The sequence below is a fragment of the Bison bison genome, unplaced genomic scaffold (genome assembly GCF_000754665.1).
Source record: "Bison bison bison isolate TAMUID 2011002044 unplaced genomic scaffold, Bison_UMD1.0 scf7180017864239, whole genome shotgun sequence".
Classification (NCBI taxonomy): Eukaryota; Metazoa; Chordata; class Mammalia; order Artiodactyla; family Bovidae; genus Bison; species Bison bison.
This window is the reverse complement of record NW_011494811.1, coordinates 6,921,754-6,942,470: the sequence shown is the minus strand read 5'-3', so window position 1 is coordinate 6,942,470 and position 20,717 is coordinate 6,921,754. Positions and strand designations below refer to the sequence as shown.

Here is a 20,717-nt window from a genome sequence, read left to right as displayed (position 1 = left end):
CATCACCGACTCGATGGACGTGAGTCTCAGTGAACTCTGGGAGTTGGTGATGGACAGGGAGGCCTGGCTTGCTGCAATTCATGGGGTCGCAAAGGGTCGGACACGACTGAGCGACTGAACTGAACTGAACTGACTGATTCGCCTTATCGGAGAAGGCAATGGCAACCCACTCCAGTACTCTTGCCTGGAAAATCACATGGGCGGAGGAGCCTGGTGGTAGGCTGCATTCCGTGGGGCCGAGAAGAGTCGGACACAACTGAGTGACTTCACTTTCACGCATTGGAGAAGGAAATGGCAACCCACTCCAGTGTTCTTGCCTGGAGAATCCCCGGGACGGGGGAGCCTGGTGGGCTGCCATCTATGGGGTTGCACAGAGTCGGACACGACTGAAGCGACTTAGCAGCAGCAGCAGGGCAATAGAAACATCAAGCAAAACTGTTTTTTTCCATTTAAGAGATTTAGCAATGAAGGAAAAGTATTTCTGAAACCTTACTATGTCAGTGAGAAATTTTCTGAAATAGCTTAAAGTATAATTTAGGGAACACATCTACTGAATAAGACTAGATGCACATATACAGACACAACCACATTACAGATGGGAGTTCAGATTGGGTAGTATTTTGTGCAAGGATCTTAATAAATCTCATGTTAAGGACTCATGCCCAATCCTTGCTGACTGTTCTTTGCAGAAGGGCACACTGCAAGGAGTATGTAGTAATCACTGTTTAGTGGTTAGTACCATCTGGATGGTCAGGAATCCCAGTTCCTACTTTACCACAGTTAACCCTCCTTAATACATTGTTTTAACAGCACTACATCATTGTCCTTGTGTGAAATAAGCCTGTTTGACCAGATTAGATCTCTAAGCTCTAAAAGCCTCTGAATATCTAAATTACTGAATATTCTTAATGTGCTTGGTAGCTGGTTTTGAATTTGAGAAAGCTGGTTAAACTTTTTCAAACTAAAATTTTAAAAATCCAGTGCATCACCTAACTCCTTATTCCTCTAGAGAACTACATCCACACTGGGTTTCCTTCTAGCCTTGGGAGAACCCTCAGCTTTGGATCAACTTTGAAGTTTCTGCTCTCAGCCCTAGCCCTTTGACTTGTGGCTGTACAAACTTGCTCTACCAGTGATGCAGCTAGTAGTCATATACAAACAAAAGCAATCACAGAATGTCATTATAAAAACAAGAATTGAAATCTAAACATTTATTAAAAACAGGTAACAAGCTTTACTGTAACAAAGTTCACTATGTTTTTGGGGGGTAGCATTATTAAGGATATAAAAAAAGAGCAAACTTCTTTTGGAATTTGAGTGAAACTTTTTTTTTTTCCCTACCCCCCCGCTCCCCAGTCTCCAAGTGAAACTATTGTTTAATAAAAGTGAGTGAAAATAAAGATTTTAATGCAAAAATTATTCTCAAGACATAAGCTAAAAGTCTCACAGGAATTTAGATCCTTCACCCATGATTCCACCTCCTGCCGTTCTGTTTGTTTTTGTTTTGGTGTTATTAAGCTGCCTTAAAGCTTTTCTGAATGAGATGTAACAAGAAGAGAGTTGTTCATGCTAATGTGTGAATGGTTGCTAGTAAAGGTTACTCTCCCTAAAATCAGCTTGACTCAGAACTTGGTTGTAATGTTGTACAAACAACAGTTTTATATCAGCCTAAGAGCTGTAGTATTAGCGTTAATTTTTGACAAAAAGGTACTTGTTCAGCTTGCAGCTGTATGAGGGGAAGATGGAAATACAGAGACATGGTGGTGGTGGGATTCATACTCAGGTCTGTTGGACCCTGAGCCCTTGTTCTGTCCATCACAGCACATTGCCTTCATGCATAGTATGTGAGTATGTGTTGAGTGAAGTAACTCATCTAGAGCAATAAGTTGCCCTCAGTGATGTATCCTTGAGATTATAGGATACCTATGTTGTTGCCGATTCTCAGTACTTTATACAGTGCCTGGTACACCAAAATACTCAACAGATTTTTGAGTTAATGTATGTTAAAATGCTGTCGATTCTCGTTTTAGTATTTTGTTTAACACAGAATGTATGTTCACTAATTTAAGTGAATTATAACTAGCTACAGATGTGCCTATCATATTGGTCTATGTGGCTGCATTCATTTTGGTTGCTGACCATAAAACTGCTTTTCCTTTAGATTAGAAAGGTCTTTGGAACTTTTAAGCTCTTAATGTCATTATTTCAAGCATAAGACATTTAAACCTGAAAGTTTTAACAGATAAACTGCTGGCTTTCATACGGATGGGCTCTTATTTAGAAGGAAATTTTAAGACTGTCTAGTCAGACTTCGCTCCTGTGCTTAAGGAAGCGACACTACCATCACAACTGCCACTATTCCTTCCATTAGTTATCACGTGCCAAGTACTGAACATTTCACACATGGCTCCTGTGAAGCCTCATGTTTGATACGATTTTTGAGGTGTAATTATCCCCACTTTGACAGTTCAGGACACTTGGGGTCAGTGAGGACAACCAAGTCATCTAAGGTGGCAAAGCTAAGTTGGAACTCAGGCCTGTCTGACCCAAAGCCTTTTCACTGTACTGTCCCCAACAGAATTTCTTCCCTGCTTCTAGATGGGACAGTCATTATCCTCTAGATGACTTTGTTTCATTTTTTAACAACTCTTATTATTAGAAGAAAATGTGAGATAATATCTACCTCTTTATTCATTAAAGGTCTCTCTGAATCCTGTAGAACAGTGGTGTCCCCAATCTTTTTGGCACCAGGGACCGGTTTCGTGGAAGGCAAGTTTTCCAAGGTCTGGGGTCAGGGGGGTAGTTTTGGGATGAGTCAAGTGCATTACATTTATTATGCACTTTATTATTATGTACTTCATCAGCTCTACCACCTCAGATCATTAGGCATTAGATCCTGGAGGTTGGGGACCCTTGCTGTAAAATGTCTATAGACCTAGAAATCTTATCCTACATAAAATGGGCTTGGAGGGGGTCAATATTTGTGTGTGAGTGTGTGTTTTAACTCTTTAAATAAGGATTTGTTGTTTTATGTTATTGTAATTTTTATATAACTTCATAGTCTGTGGTTATTTACTTGACTTTGCATCCTGAAAAATTTTCTCATTTTTTTATAGCCTTCATTCATGAATATAATTTTCATAAAGGCCACATGACAGTGAATTTTTGGAAGTGGATTTACCTTGGTTTACTTACAACTCCCTTATTATCGGGCATTTCGAGTTATAAATAACACACTGATAAATACCTGAGCATACATTGCATTTTGTATATAGCTACATACTGAACATGACTCAATTCTGATACAGATATCTAAGTTACACAAGGTTGGAATACTATACCTACTTGTAATACTACTTGATCTGGCTTACAGAAAAGGTCCAGACATTTCAATTTAAAGATGGCAGTAGGTCTCATAAGCCATCTTCATTTCACCAGGGGCATGTCCCTACTGTGTAACTCTGATTTCAGGCAGGAAGAAAACAAGCAGGGTGATCTTTAGGCAGTAGGGGGAACGGGTATGTGACCCACATGTGATTTGTGACAAAAAGATAAAAAGCAAGTAGAAGTAAGTAAATTTAGATAATTTCTAATTATCACTGCAGAGATTAAAAGGTGTGGAGACATGAATGTTTTATTTCTGTGAACAGCTTGTTCAGTTGTTCTTTTTATGTTCAGTCAAATTGCATAGGAACTTATTTTCAAGTAGAAGATAGATACTGAAATTTTATTTATACAGGTTAAAAATCAGGGCTAACATTGGATCTTATTTTAGCTTTGTAATATAATTGAACTTACAGGGCTCCTGTCTTTATTCAGCATCAGCTCTGTACATTAAAAATATTTATATGATGATAAGTGAAGAAAACTAGTTGCAGAAAGATATGTACAGTACAGTATCATTTAGGTTAAAAAAAAAAGTTAAAAAAAACCAAAGCAAAACTATTTGTCTGGCATGTAGTGGATACTCAATAGCTGTTGACTCTGTAGGTATACATATAAACAAATTTGAAGATAAATAATCGGAGAGGTTATCTCTGGAAAGAGGTATGTGACCTAAGGTGTGTTTTTATTTTATGTACTTTTATGTTTTAATTTTTTTCAATAAGCATGTGTTCCTTTTGTATACCTTTTTTTTAATGAGTGAAAAATGAAGAAAAATTTACAATCTAAGGACAGATACCTCCTTCCCAAATAGGTCCCCTGTTTCTTTATACAGAATTACTCCTTCTCTAATAAATTAAGAGACAGGCATTGACCAAACCTATTTGCTTGGTACCATTTGCATGTAGTCTAATAAGCTTTAGTGAGTAGAATTTTTCTAAGGAAACTTTCAAACATACAAAAATAGAATTATGTCTGCCTCCTAGCTTCGATAGTTATCACCACAGGACCAATCTTGTATCATTTATAGCCTATACCCACCCCACTGGATTATTCTCAAGCATATCTTAGATGTATCATTTCATCAGTAAACACAGCAGTATGTGTATGTAAAAGATAGGATGCTTTTAACACAACCAAAATACCTGCATCACACTTAAGGATGAGCAATAATTCCTTTATATCAATCACCTGAAGTTTTTTTTTTTTAATATTTGGCAATTACTTTCAATTCAAATTGCTATTTTACTTGCTTTCACTGTATTCTTCAAGTACTTTAAAACTAGTGTCTTTTTTCCTTTCAAATTTAGTTTGAAATTGCATGTTTCCTCCTAGAGTTGTAATGAAACCAAAATGATGGGTTTTGCTTTTGATACCTTTGCTTGTATTTCTTAAAATAAAAATGAGAAGCTTGAATAAATGGCTGGGTATCTTCACCTTTAAGTTTTAAAAGTGATTCAGGTATATATTAATTGAGTTTTACTACGTTAGAATGGACAGCTCTTTTTTTTCAAGTGCTTTTCTGATTTCTTGTCTGATTTTAATGTTTTTGTTTTACATAGGTCTCTAATTAATAGAAGATGGCAAAGCCCAGCCACAGCAGCTACGTCCTTCAGCAGCTAAACAACCAAAGGGAATGGGGTTTTCTCTGTGACTGTTGTATTGCGATTGATGACATTTACTTTCAAGCACACAAAGCTGTTCTAGCTGCTTGTAGCTCCTATTTTAGAATGTTTTTCATGAACCATCAGCATAGTACTGCACAACTGAATCTCAGCAACATGAAAATTAGTGCTGAGTGTTTTGATCTCATTTTGCAGTTCATGTATTTAGGAAAAATTATGACAGCTCCTTCCAGTTTTGAACAGTTTAAAGTGGCAATGAACTACCTGCAGCTGTACAATGTCCCTGACTGCTTAGAAGACATACAGGATGCAGATTGTTCTAGTTCAAAATGTTCATCTTCTGCTTCTAGCAAACAGAACAGCAAAATGATATTTGGGGTGAGAATGTATGAAGACACTGTGGCTAGAAATGGCAGTGAAGCTAATAGGTGGTGTGCAGAGCCAAGTTCAACAGTGAATACACCACATAATAGAGAGCCTGATGAAGAGTCGTTGCAATTAGGTAATTTTCCTGAGCCATTATTTGATGTATGTAAAAAGAGTTCTGTGTCCAAATTATCTACTCCAAAAGAACGTGTATCACGACGCTTTGGACGGAGTTTCACCTGTGATAGTTGTGGATTTGGCTTTAGCTGTGAAAAATTACTAGATGAGCATGTGCTAACCTGTACTAACAGACATTCATACCAAAACACAAGATCCTATCATAGGTTAGTGGATATTCGAGATGGAAAAGACAGTAATATCAAAGCTGAATTTGGTGAAAAGGATTCTTCTAAAACCTTTTCTGCACAGACAGACAAATACAGAGGAGACACAAGCCAGGCTGCTGATGATTCGGCTTCAACCACTGGAAGCAGGAAAAGTAGCACAGTGGAGTCTGAACTAGCCAGTGAAGAAAAGAGCAGAGCCGCTGAGAGGAAAAGAATCATCATTAAGATGGAACCAGAGGATATTCCTACAGATGAACTGAAAGACTTTAACATTATTAAAGTTACTGATAAAGACTGTAATGAGTCCACTGACAATGATGAGTTAGAAGATGAAGCTGAAGAGCCATTTTATAGATACTATGTTGAAGAAGATGTCAGTATTAAAAAAAGTGGGAGGAAAACTCTAAAACCTCGGATGTCAATAAATGCTGATGAAAGAGGTGGTTTAGAAAATATGAGGCCCCCGAACAACAGCAGTCCTGTACAAGAGGATACTGAAAATGCTTCTTGTGAGCTGTGTGGGCTCACAATAACTGAAGAGGACCTGTCATCTCATTACTTAGCCAAACACATCGAAAATATCTGCGCATGTGGCAAATGTGGACAAATACTTGTGAAGGGTAGACAGCTTCAGGAGCATGCCCAGAGATGTGGAGAGCCCCAAGATCTGACGATGAATGGTTTAGGAAATGCCGAGGAGAAGATGGACATGGAAGAGAATCCTGATGAACAGTCAGAAATAAGGGATATGTTTGTTGAAATGTTGGATGATTTTAGAGACAATCATTTCCAGATAAACAGTATCCAAAAGAAGCAGTTATTTAAACATTCTGCCTGTCCTTTTCGATGTCCTAATTGTGGCCAGCGATTTGAAACTGAAAATCTAGTGGTTGAACATATGTCTAGCTGCCTAGACCAAGATGTGTTTAAGAGTGCCATCATGGAAGAGAATGAAAGAGATCACAGACGAAAGCATTTTTGTAACCTGTGTGGGAAAGGATTTTATCAGCGGTGTCACTTAAGAGAACACTATACTGTTCATACCAAGGAAAAACAGTTTGTTTGTCAGACATGTGGGAAGCAGTTTTTAAGAGAACGTCAATTGCGCCTGCACAATGACATGCACAAAGGCATGGCCAGGTATGTCTGTTCCATTTGTGATCAAGGCAACTTCAGAAAACATGACCATGTACGGCATATGATTTCTCATTTATCTGCTGGTGAGACTATATGCCAGGTCTGCTTTCAGATATTTCCAAATAATGAACAGTTGGAACAGCACATGGATATTCATCTGTATACATGTGGAATATGTGGAGCAAAATTTAACTTGAGGAAAGATATGAGATCACATTATAATGCCAAGCATTTGAAAAGAACATAAGTGATTTTCTACTGTATAATGTTTAGCTGATAGGAGACAAAACACCAAAGCAAAGGATATGAGCTATTTAGAAAATGATTTTATAAGATGGAATTGTTGAAAAAAATTTTCAAGGCCCTTTTACCTTTAATATTTTTGTTTAGGATCTTAAGTATCTACATTTTAGGTGTTATTAAATGTTTATCATTTTTGTTATTTCTTAATAGAATTCTTTGTTTTTAGTTTGTTTTAGCTATGATTAAAATTACTTTTAAATGTAGATTACAAGTGGTTGTCACCCCTTCAGTGACTATTGAAGCTTAGGTTGTTTTTTTTTTAATCAATAAGGTGATGATGTCACAATTTTTATTTTATTTTGTTTTTTAAGGCTACCTTGTGAAATTTTAAACCCAATATCATTGGCCATTCCTGTTTTAAATTTTTAAAATATATTTTTTAAGTAGTTATTTAAAACTATCCCATTTACTTTAGCTTTTTTTTTTTCCTATAAGTTGAACAATGATTTAGCCACTGTTTATCTCCCTCTTACCAGTGAAATTCATATTCTTAAATTGAAAACTTAGTAGGCAGGTTAGGTGTGCTGAATCTAACCTTGAAGGTTGACATGGGCTCAAACTTGGCCTAAAAAGATTGATGGACCTAAGGAAATTCCTATAAATGAATATTTCCTATAATTGATAAAATATTATCATTTAATAATCACATTTAAAACTTATATTAAGTGTAAAAACCCAATGACTTTACTCCACTTGACAAATTAGTGGGGACAAGTCGTTTTGTTTTGTGATATTAAATTTAACTATGATAGTTAATTAAAAAAGCATATCTTGTATTCATTTAAAATAATTTAAAATATTTTGATTTCTAAAATGTGTTAGTTTATCAATTATTTTTGTTTATAAATAGACTTTAATAGCTTTCTAGGAAGATGACATCTAAAGGAAAATGATTTTTCACCTTTAAAATGACATACTTTTGGAACTTTGAGATTTGAGAAAGCTGCCATGTATATTGATTAATCTAATAAAATAAAGAAATCAATCACAAATCTGGTTGTTCTATAAAAGTAGAGTGTGCAAAAAAAACATGTCTTGTGTTTTATACTAAGATTTGGAGAAAATGTGTTATGGAAAATTACAGTTTTATCAACATGCTTTTTTTTCTGTAAAGGACTATAAAATTTGAGGACTATAAAATAATAACATATAAATGTAAATAGTTTATCATTTTTTAGATAAAGTAGTATTACTGTTAGTTGTTGCTGACACGAGGTCTACATGAATTACATGTGAATTAAAACTGGCAAAACCAGCCCACAAATCCACACATCTGTTGGATAGAATGTGTTTTAATGTAAATTACTTGCATAGTAATACCCTTCTCATAATGAAAGGGATTTTAAATAACTCCTATATTTAAAAGTATAATTTTGTGATTATGAACAGTAATTTAACAGTATTGTTTTTTGTTTATATCACATTTTAAAGATATGCAAGTCATATTTTTATATACAATTTGCATAAAAGAACAAGTTTGCCAAGAGAACTGAGAGACATATTGACTAGCATAGATTTAGTTGAAAGAGAAGAAGACCACAGTGTGTGCTCAAAGATTTGTGGGGACATGGTGAGAGGTGTTAAGTAAGAATTGAAATACTACAGGAGCCATACAGTATTAGAGCAAAATAATGGGAAGTAGAGATGGGGGAAATACACAAAAAGACAAATGAGAAATCAGTATTTTTTTAAAAAAGCTGTATAGCAGAAAAAGCAAGAAAAATGATTCATCTTAGTTCGTGGATACAGTAGTTTATCAAATTATTAAATCTGAAATGCAACTTAAAATGAAAAATGTATATACATTACTGAAGAAACCTGATAAAAGTTCTGTAACAAATCCAGAGACCATCAGAGAATAGATCTCAAACCATATTTCCAAAGTATATAACATCTTAGTAGCGACTTAGCAGCAGCAGCAGCAGACATCACTTTCTTTGGAACCACTTTTTTCCATGACCCTCTTCAAAGCCTGTATTGCAATGGCTTTCCCACCATTAAAGAACAAGTTTGTTGTTTAGTCCCTAGGTTGTGTTCGACTCCTTTTGCAACCCCACGGACTGTAGCCAGCCAGGTTCCTATGTCCATGGGATTTTCCAGGCAAGAACACCAGGGTGGGTTGCCATTTCCTTTTCCAGGGGATCTTCCTGACCCAGGGATTGAACCCATGTCTCTTGCATTGGCAGGTGAATTCTTTACCACTGAGCCACCTGGGAAGCCTTTAAAGAATGGAAGCCTATCTAAATACTACCACTCTGTAAAAAATGATTTCTACACCCATTGGGAAAGGGGTTTAGTTTTAGAAATGTACTAACAGCCAATTAGCAAGCGAATATATAAACATATATATAAACATTAAACATAATTTTACGTAACTGAGATGTTTATAGTTTCACAAAGCCACACCACAGGATGTTTTCCCCGTGTGTTACACAGGACACATGCCTTTTGTTTTGCAACTAGCTACAGCAGTATAAGCTGCTTTGAGTATATGTACAATGTTCCTCATTAAGAGTTCATTTAATGACTACATGCCTCCTTTTAAAACTAGGGGGAGTGAAAACTATCTGACACCTCTCTAGCCCAGTTTTCTCTCACTTCCCTCTCCCGGAGTGGAGCTACAGAGTCATGCCTACTTAATACCGCTTCTTACCCTCCAGTGCTATGAAGACAGTGAATCGAGGTTGTGGATGTTGCCTCCTCCTACTGTCTTTGTAATTGACGTGATTAGGCTCCAAATGTGAAAATGAAGGGGAAATCTAGATAGGTATATATGGAATCTTGTTATTTCTTACAAATATGGTCTTTCTTAAAGGGCCTTTTGTTCTCCAGCAAAAAATCTTGCCACCAATTCCAGCACAGCTCAGATGTTGATAATTTTTAGTAAACAGGACTAAGAATCTCAGAGATTAGTGGATTATGACTCAGAAATTTGTCTTAATCCTGTATTTTTAAAGTAATATTCAGAGAAATGACTTACATGAGTAAAATGGCTAATGTTTAAAGTTTGAGTATAAACAAAAAGAAGCACTCCAAGGGCAAGATACAAAAATTAAAGAATTAAAATAAGGATAGTTTTCTAGAGCAGCCAGCACCAATTAAAAGGAAATATTATAGACCAAGTAAAAATCACAAGTATTGTGGTTAAGAACAAAAATAGGAGCCAGGTAGAAACATTGAGGTAAAAAAAAAAAAGTGTAATGAGTAAAAATAGAATTTGATAGGCTAAAATAATGATTAATTCCATTAGAGCTACAGAATGCCTAATGAAACAGCTGTTATGAACATGCCAAGGATATGCATAAACGTGAGATAATATTCCAACGTTTATAAAAAGTGGGAAGAGAAGCTGGTGGTGGTTTGTAACATTCTCTGGTTAAACAATACATGTTCCTATATATCACTAAAGAACTTCTGTATTTAATAGATCTGTGGAAAATTCCCTAAAGACCCAGTGTAACAGTTTAAGTTAAACATAAAACTTGTTAACAAAACACTAAATTAGTACCAACCAGAAGAGAAAAACCTGAATATGTATATGCATACATAGTTGAGAATAAAGTAGTTTGGTGTATTTAATTCTAAATGGGTTTTGAGTTACACTTTTTTTTTTTTTGCCATTAATCTACTTTGATTAGCTCATCATTTGTCACCACCCCCACCTCCTTTGTGACATATGCTTCTCAGTGATAGAAGTGCTCTGAAGGCTTTGACAATGCCTAAGATCCCAGGATACCAAAAGGCTCTGTGGGAACATACCTTTGTGGAATGTCTCCCATCTCCTGATACCTGAGGTGCAGTAAACAAGGTGATAGAATGAATGCCAGGGAACTGAAGCAAATAAAGTTAGATTTGGTGTTAGAATTTGTGGCCCAGATTTGGAAGTCTATGAACTACCCATCCCAGGGCTCTCAGTAATCCCATCATCCATTTCATTAACACTCTTTGTACTCTGCTAAACACTTGATACAGATGTAATTTTAATGAATCGTCATGGCCTTATGAAGTAAGTATTCTATCAATAATTTTCCAGATGGGGGACTGAGGTTCAGTGAGACTGAGTCTTTTTCCTAAGAGCATACAGAAGCTAAATACTAGCACTGAAATTTGAAACTAGGCCTATTTGATTCCTACATTCCTGTACTTAACCATTAAGCAACATACTTTACCAAGAAGTACAAAGAAAAGCCTTTTCAGTTCAGGTAACACGTATGACAGAGCTCCTAGGAGATTCTGTGCTCCTTGTTCATCATCTGTCATCTACTGTGCCTGGTAAGATAGCTGGTAATAGTGGTACCTAAATGAACATATTGAATAATGTGAAAATATATCAGTCAGAAGCAAAACATTTTTGAGTAGATCATTCAGAATGATGTTTTAGAAATGAATATTAAATACTCTTGTTTTAGTTTTCCTTTATATTTCTACCTCTGTGATGTTTTGCCTCTGTTATGATTGTTATGTTTTAACCTCTCTGACCAGTCACCATTTCCTTTTATTGGTTATGTGATAAATCATTTGAAAACCTCCATTGTGCCCCCCTCAAATCAGGACCCTAGAATGTTTTCCTCTTTTGCCTTAGCAGGTGATATGGATAAGAAATTCTTCATTTTTTGGCTAAAAAACAAAACAAAATCCCTAATTATCATTCTGTAAGGATTAAAGTTTACAGAGCAATCTAAGTCTGTCTAAAAACAAGTTATTCTAGCCATCTGTAATTCAATTTACCAAAAGTATGTATTTCTAGTGTAAGCTTACAATCTTACTTGTGAAAGAAATGAAAGATAATTTCAGGAAACAATTGTATATCCACCCTAACCTAGCAGCAAACTTTTAAGAAATGGAATAGTCAACTGGTTTAAGTGAAACAACATCCCTCCCCATCTAATTGGATTTTAATTTCATGCATCTATTGCCTGATTTCTAAAACCTATACAATAGGTTTTACTGTTACTTAACAAAGCCTACTACTTTTAATGATCTACCATCTGCCAAATGTTATTTTTTTTAAAAGGTGAGACTAGAAGATGGTGAAGATTCCATACAAAATATATAATCTTTTAGGTGGCCCACTTTCATTGCCTTCTATCAAACTCAAGGACTTATTCCTTGGTAACAAGGGTTGTTGCTGTTTAGTCCCTAAATCATGACTTTTGTGACCCCATGGACTGTAGCCCTCCCGGCTCCTCTGTCCATGGGATTTCCCAGGCAAGAATACTGGAGTGGGTTGCCATTTCCTTCTCCAGGGGATCTTCCTGAACCAGGGATTGAGGCAGTGTCTCTTGCATTGGCAGGAGGATTCTTTACTACTGAGCCACCAGGAAAGCTCCAACATATGGGTTGAGTCTAGACCAAGTGAAATTTAGCTACTTATAAATTTATATGCTGGCAAGAGGCTAAAGTGCAAGGATTTAGAATGTTTGTGTCTCTAAATATTGGTAAATATAAACTAAATGACAATAGCAGCTTATAAATTCATGCTAATTTTAAACTAGTTTAATAACATATGCATATGCTTAGTTGACTTAGCATTAAGAAGTTAAATTCATTTAAGTTGCTCCCTTACTATATTTAGGAGAACCAAATCACTAAGGTTTTTGTCACTAATCCATTATTAGTGACAAAATTGTTCATCTTTTCTATCAAATTCCACCACAGATTACTAGTGGGCAGGAAGCCATTTATAATTTTTTTTAATCATCTTACTTGCTGGCAAGAAAAAGACTGTATGAAGATTATAAATCAGTACTTGCCTGTAAATTAAATGTATCAATGTACTAATCACCACTGTAATAAGTAAAAAATCACAGGAAACTCTAGGACTGAAGGATGACAAAAATGTAAAAAAACATGACTTCATGAGTCAGGAATAGTAGTAATTTTATGTGGGAACATTTGAATAACTTTGTACTTACCTATTTGAGAAAAGAATGGGTAGACATCTCATGAATCCCAGTTAAGCTTTATTTAGAAAGTTACTATGTTGTTTTTATTCTACTTAAACCAATTCCTTATAGCAGAATCAGCAGAGCTCATTTTTAGATGACAGAAATATAAACATCTCGATTATGAAAGTCATTGTTTCTTTCAAATGCTTATGTGTTCCTTGATGTGGAAAAAATAAAAAATTTCTTTTATTACAACATTAGGGCAAATCATTGCTGCAAAAAATAAAATTCTACCCAGAATCATTGGGGCAGGTTAGGAGTGCTATGAATACAGGAATTTGAAGGAACACTCCTTTTTGTGTGTGGGTGTACTTCATTTGCAGAGTGTAAAACAATATTTGAAGAGAACAATGTTAGTCTGATGGCTGAAGGCACTCATAAAAAGAACATGAACTTGTTAGATGTATGTTTAATTCAGAGATTTGCTATTAACAAGTACATTGTAAAATTATTTTATTTGAAGGAAAGTACTTTTTAACTGCTCCCTTCCTCCCTACTTTACCTGACTATCCTCCTCTTTGTTTCATATTTATGAGTCCTACCCATTCTTTGTTAGCCCTTGTAAGAAAAAGTTGCCCCAATAGCTGAAAAATTATATTGGTGAAAAGAATACCTTATATTTAAAGGGTATAGTGAATTACATTTGGGAAGAAGTTAAATCTAAGTTTTAGGATCTGTGCTTTTGTTCTCATTTTTTGTTCAATTAACAGTGTGCTGGCCTGGTGCCAAAAGTCATGAAATTCTGACCTAAGATTTATGTTGTATCTTGTAGAGCAGTCAACTTGCAATATTATTTTTCTTGAGTTTTGTCTTTTTCTGTGTGGCAGTGGTCAAATAGGGCCTTCTAAACCTCTGGAGAAGTGAGATCTGAATTTGGAGAGGACATGGGGAAGAATCAATCATCAACAGATAATCTTTAAATCCAGACCCAGGAATATCAGATCTGAAGTGACACCATCTTTTCTGTCTTCTGACAAACCTCATCAACCCCAAAAGTTCCTGTTGCAAGGATCCAAGAAAACTCAGTAAAGATCTCTTTGGAATCACTTTGTTGTGACAAAATCGATTCACAGTGACTCTCCTATTATTTGTAAAAAATCTGCTAAAGAAAACAACATCAGTGATTAAAGCTACACTGAAATGAAACTTTATATGCTAATTATCTTCAAGAGCCCCTCCTAAAATAAAAGGGCTTGTTAGGCTACTAGAAATACATTATAAAGTAAGATAATCACCTATCTGTGTAAACACATATAATTCTAAACTTAAAATACATTACAGTTTATATATCATGAAATGTAGTTAGTTTCAAAAATTATATCCCAAATCTGTAGTTCAGGTTATAAATAAAAAGATGTGGGTACAAAGAAGACGTTACGTGTAAGACCAATATTTTAACAAGATAATCTAGTTATTGCTTAGTGTAATGTGACATTTGCCTTTATTTTTTTCACTGTATATACCAGTCACAAATCTTGATTATTAATATTAATGAGGCTCCCTTTTAAGTCTGTTGCTTTAAGAAAAAACAGAAGTGGTATTACTTCCATGATGGTATATATTCACAGATCACAGACAACCAAGAAGAATGTGTCAAGTCACATTTCCTTCTCAATTTAGCAATGTAACCTAATAGGCAGAATAAGCTTCTGTTAAACATTTATTCTTGTTATTAATACATAATACCATGCTTCTCAGTTTTCAAATTTCAAGACAAAATTCAACTAAGTATTGAATGAAACAACTGTTAACATGTTTAAAAAAGCTTTCATGGGAAAATGAAATGTTTGATGATATTTTAACCTGAAGATACATATACATACATTTCTCAACCATATTAATCTTACAGCCATATTATTTGCATATTGTGAATATATTTGTAGTTTTGGTTAACTGCATAGTCAACTCAATATTATCATCATAATCATTGTTTCATCTGCAATATCAAGATGTATATATTCAGAAATGGTTATTTTGTTTTTATGCCAATGCTTTCAAATGTTTTAATAGGGAGTTGCATAAAGAGATCTAACTTAAGAGCATATTTAAGAGCAGATGCAGAATTTAAGTCATTTAACATCTCTAGATATAAAGCAGGATAATAACATGAATATTCTAATAATTAGACTAACTAAAAATCAGAAAAAGGTAATTAAAATGTGATACTGGGTACAGGGGTGAGAAGAGAGATGAGAAATCCACTAAAGACTTCAAATTCATAAGAATTCATCTGCTTTAAGAGAAGTAAACAAACTTAGAGAAGTGTTACAGTCTAAAAACCAAAAACTATAGCCAGTTTCTTCTAGAAATATGAACAAGTATATAGAACTGCAGACTTCTAACAAGTAAACAGAAAACAGTAAAGATAAAAGAACACTATCAATAATTCAAGGTGCCAGATCAATATAGTAGAAACTCAACAATTTTTGATTACTGGTGGAATTAGATTTACAGGAGAAATATGACTTAAATTTTGACTGTACTAAACTACAAATGTAATAAATTATAATAATTATAAATGATATAAGTGCATTCTATAATGTGACTACTTTCTGTATATTAGTATAAAATGGAGTATTGGGTTACATAGAGAATTTTTGTTACATTTTTTTAATCCACGCTTTAATAAAATTTCCTCCTCTATGTTCAGAATTTAAAATGTCTTTATATTACTTTTTTTATACTGTACTTTTCTAACCTTGTTCTTTTTAAAAAATTATTTGGCTGAAAAGTTATCTGTTCCTTTCATTCTATAATACCAGAATAATAAAGTATCTGATACAGCTAATTATAGTATTCCTGAGCACCTTAAGAAGTACACAAAGAATTAACTAAAATTCTTATTTCCAAATCCTGGTTTCTTTCAATACAGAATGACTAGAAAAGTACTATCTCATGGCAAGCAGATGGTAACAAATTAGGTTTCCTCATAATATAAAAATAGGTAATTATTTATAAAAATTAACTGACACAGTATTTAGTTCTTTTAGAGCGTTAATCTATTTCTCAAAATAACAATTTATTCAGAGAAATAGCTACCTTATCAATGTAGTTCATTTTGTTAAATTTCCATTTAAGAAGTTTAAAAAATTGTTTTTCTTTTTTCAAGTGATCAGCAATGCTATACATTCGCCTGTAATGCAGGAGACCTGGGTTCCATCCCTGGGTTGGGAAGATCCCCTGGAGAAGGGAAAGGCTAGCCACTCTAGTATTCTGGCCTAGAGAAATTTATGGACTGTATAGTCCATGGGGTCACAAAGAGCCGGCACAACTAAGCGACTTTTACTTCTTTTAAATTATTTCATTGACCTCTACAAGAGTCTTGTCTTCGAGGTTAGCACTCTACAAAACCGAAGAAGGTACAATTTGTCTGCTATTACACAGATTCACTTTTCTAGAAAAGTCTCTCTTCCAGGTTTGGGAGCCTTAGCCTTCCGTACAAGGCAAAGTAGTGTCGTATTCCAATTATTGTGTATCTACAATTCAAATAGAACTTTTAAAGATTGAGTTTTTCAAGATTCAAAGAAACAGATGGTGAAATTTTAATAACAGGTGATTGGAGAAATGTTTTGGGACCGGGTACATCCAAAGAATAAAAAAATGGCAGTATTCATAGAGATCTTAAATATAATAAGAAGTTGAACTCCAGTTTGCTGATAGGTTCTCAAATTATAGGCTGCTACTGACTCCACTCCTTTCTTCAGGGCAACATTACCTTTTCAATCCACAACCTTTATGAAGGTTGTGCCTAGGTAGGGAATGAGAGGGTTTCAGAATATCCATAAATTTCTTTACTAGTAATTCTGGAAAAAATGTATTCTTGCTCAGGTAATCTCCTTAGGGTAGGCCTTACTACCACAAGCACACAGTTTTAGACCTCATCTTATTCATCTTTGTATCTCTAGGTACAAGTATTTTCAGATGTGAATTTGTTTCAATTTTTGGTCTCTGCAGTATTATTTAGTACAGAAATGTAAGAGGCAAGCAAAGAATCTTCCACTTATACAGGGAAAAAGTGAAGTTATTATTTCCAGTTTTTAATGTCTCAGGTCACTTTTAATAAACACTGAACAAGTGAATTACTACTGTGTTCCAGGTACTCTTCTGGATTTAGGGAGTTCATTAGAGAAAATTTGACATATAGGTTTTGTTTTATCCAGACTGTGTAAAATCTCAGTCTTTGGATTTTAAAAATATTTTGAAACACCCTAGTATTTATAATCTGCCAAACAGATCTCACCTGTTGAAAATCAGTAGTAATTTCTACGTAAATAGTAGGATTAGTGAATTGTATTTCAGTTGAATGCTGATAGCCAAGCTTTAAAAATCATCTGTAAAAAAGAAAATTTAGAAAAATTACTGATAATCCTACCCTCTAGAGATAACCAATTTTGATGCAATTCTCATATATATGATTATCCTACACAGAGGATAAGATGATACAAAACTGTTGTATCTAATTTTTCCACTTAATTATACCAAGAACATTTTCCTGTGTCATTAAAAATCCTATAAACAATTTTTAATTCATGCTACCTGCTACCTGCTAAGTCACTTCAGTTGTGTCTGACTCTGTGTGACCCCATAGACAGCCAGCCCACCAGGCTCTCCTGCCCCTGGGATTCTCCAGGCAAGAATACTGGAGTGGGTTGCCATTTCCTTCTCCAATGTATGAAAGTGAAAAAGCGAAAGTGAAGTCGCTCAGCCTTATCCAACTCTTAGCGACCCCATGGACTGCAGCCTACCAGGCTCCTCCATCCATGGGATTTTCCAGACAAGAGTACTGGAGTGGGGTGCCATTGCCTTCTCCGTTTAATTCATGACTATAGGTCAAATAATTATTTCTTATTGTCAGATATTTAAGCCATTTCCCCTTTATCACTGTTATCATAAATAATATACCTACATGCTCCATTATTTCCTTAAGATAAATCCCACAGAGTAATGCTAAATGAAGGGTATGGTCATATTTAAGGTAAAGAAAAAATATTGTCACATAGTCCTCCAGAAAGACTGTACTAATTTACATTCCCACCGGTAGGTAGGGCTTTACCTGTTTTGCCACACCATTACTTAGGTTGATGAATATCATTTCAAGTTTGCTAAGTTTGATCATTTTTAATGTGCCACAAGTTTAAGGAATTATGAGCCACAATCATAAAATAGAAAAAAAAATTTTAATACAAATGAGGAAAAATATTTAAAAATCCAAGAAAGGTCAGTATATGATAATGCTCCAGAACTGCAAAAATTTATTTCATATGAAATAAAAATGCAAACACTGTGTCTTTTTGGGACAAGCTCAGGATGCCATTTAAAATATGAAACTTATGAAACATCAATTTACTGAGTAAAAAGTTAGAGCAGAAAAAAAACATACAGCTAATGAAAATACAGACAAAATTGCTACTGTGGTTTCAGAAAGTTGTATTAACGATGAATGTGGTAGTTAGATGGCAAGATGTAATAACTCTGCAGAGAGATAGTACATAGTTACTATACAAAAGAACCTCTCCCTTCTGAAGCTCTAATTTTGGTTTTTGTGTATAAGAATTGGCATGTCTGCTTTTTCACAATCTTGCTTTGTTTGAGGTGTGTGAGGACTGAATACAACAGATCTGAAGAGTCAGTGTTTCTCATAGTTCTCTTCTGCTTTCAGTTGTAGTTGGGCCCTATCTCTAAATCACATATCATTAGTTCCATAAAGACTGTGTATTGCTCTCCAACTGCACGAAAGGCAAGAATTTCTAAGAATAAAATCAAGAAATCCGTACTTACCATTTAAGGCAACTTCGATATAAATTTTTGGTTTGATCCTTATATTCCTAATTTTTAAAAAAGTTTGCCTAATTCAAATTTTTTCCTTAACTTCTTTAATGGAAAAAGAGATGGGAATTGTGAAATGACATTAACAAATTAATAGCAAATGTACTTTTAAAAATTGGAAATTACATACACAACTAGATAAAAGAAACTTAAATATCCATTGGTTAACTTTATAGGATTCTGTCAACGTTATTTTTTAAATTATAGATAACTTTTGTTTCTCTCAAAAGCTTTTCTCCAGCACTGTCTCAAAGAACTTGAATATGAACCATACATTAACTTCCTTCAAAAGATGTTTCTCTCCACGGCCCCATAGCCTCAGGGAAAAGATCATGGCATATCCCGTCCACCTGAAAAGACTATTTCTTGTTTGTATCCCTCCTCATGTACCGACACCAACCTTCAACTTGTAGTTGCCCCCAGCACACACTGCTCTCATCTTTGCCCATGCTACAACCCATGCAAAGAATGACAAAGGTCAGAGGCTGGCATGTCACCTCTTACAGGAAGCCCTCGGGAACATTAGTTTCCCGACTGGATGTGCTCTCTCCTTTGTGTCCCCCATAGCACTTCTCTTGAGCTATTTTTACCTCTATTGAGCTGTCAACCTCATAAAGACACACTATTGCACTCGTCGTCTTACTCTCACATCCTGGGACTTGTTAAAGCTGAATGAATGTCTCCAGCTTCCCCACATAAGGTGAAGTGTTACTGTTGTTTTGTTACTGTCTTCCTTCCGGAGCCCATTTATAGGAGCCTGCTTCTATCACCTATCCCATATTCCTCTTAAACACGACAGAATGAATTGCGCTCCTTTCTATCTACCTACTCTGAGAGTTCTCACTCAGCTGAGTTTACGACCGCCTGGGTTAAAAGAATCCTGAGAGGCGTTGAGACCGGGTTATTTTATGATACTTCAACGTGTGTGGTTTGACTACAGGCTTCCCGGAGAACTCAAAGCAGCGGATAAAGCACTTGAAACGGAAAATAACAAAAGCAGTGGCGAGAGAACACAGAGATGAGACTAGGAAGCTTAAAGGGGTAAGTAAAACAAGCAGGGAAAACGGAAAGTGAGGTCAAGAAAGGGGACGAGTTGCAACCACGCCCATGCCTCCCTCCCACTCTGTAGGCCGCCGCGCGCAGGGAAAAATGGTCAGCCTCTTCCGTAGCTCTCCCGGTCTCCTGCTGCCCCCGCCGCCAGATAAGATATCCAGAGCTCACACCAAGACGCTGCGAAGCACGGAAAATTAAATTACAGGAGGCCGACTGCCCGTCCTAGAAACTTCATCTTCCTCAGTCCTCCACCCAGCTCCTCCTCCCTGGGCCATAGCCGCCCTCACGCCCAGGCCCCGCCAAGCCAACGCCCACAAGCGGGCAGAAGAAAAAAGCCAGCTCTGGCCCTAGTTCTTTGCTGCCACCAGCTCAGAACGAATTGCCCCGCCCCAGCGAGCTAGGTTGGCCGAGACACTAGTAATTGACCGACATTTCAGGATTTAAGAACTGAGCGAACCGACTAGGTGGCTCCCTCTTCCAGGTTCTGCTTCCGCGACTCCTCCCAGCGCCACGCCCCAATCCTTTCCTCCCGCCCTGCTTGGGAATTCGCGCTACTCATTGGCCTCTTGCCCTGCCAATCCAACGGACGTCGACGAATCCTGCCTCAGGGAAGGTGAAAATTGAGAAAAAGCGCGTACACCTGGCCTGAGGCGCGAGCCTAACGCCCCCAAGCTGCAGGCCGCTCCGGGGCCGCGGAGACTGCGGACCGCCTCGGGGACCTGGGAGGG

The 20,717-nt window shown here is 36.0% G+C and overlaps 1 protein-coding gene across 3 annotated transcripts in view; it reads left to right on the top strand.

Annotated features, from left to right (window-relative positions):
* ZBTB1 (zinc finger and BTB domain containing 1) overlaps positions 1–16,010 on the top strand; it is a 26,186-nt gene extending 10,176 nt beyond the window's left edge. The window contains exons 2-3 of one of the 3 annotated variants that reach the window (XM_010846781.1): positions 4,947–6,862; positions 13,938–16,010. In XM_010846781.1, the coding sequence (XP_010845083.1) occupies positions 4,965–6,862; positions 13,938–13,974 (1,935 nt within the window). In that variant the 5' untranslated portion in view covers positions 4,947–4,964 and the 3' untranslated portion in view covers positions 13,975–16,010. Of the gene's footprint in view, positions 1–2,700; positions 2,770–4,946; positions 8,148–13,937 lie in introns of those variants that run through there. The other 2 variants (XM_010846780.1, XM_010846779.1) reach the window with 2 other exon arrangements.
* Positions 16,011–20,717: the final 4,707 nt, after the last annotated feature.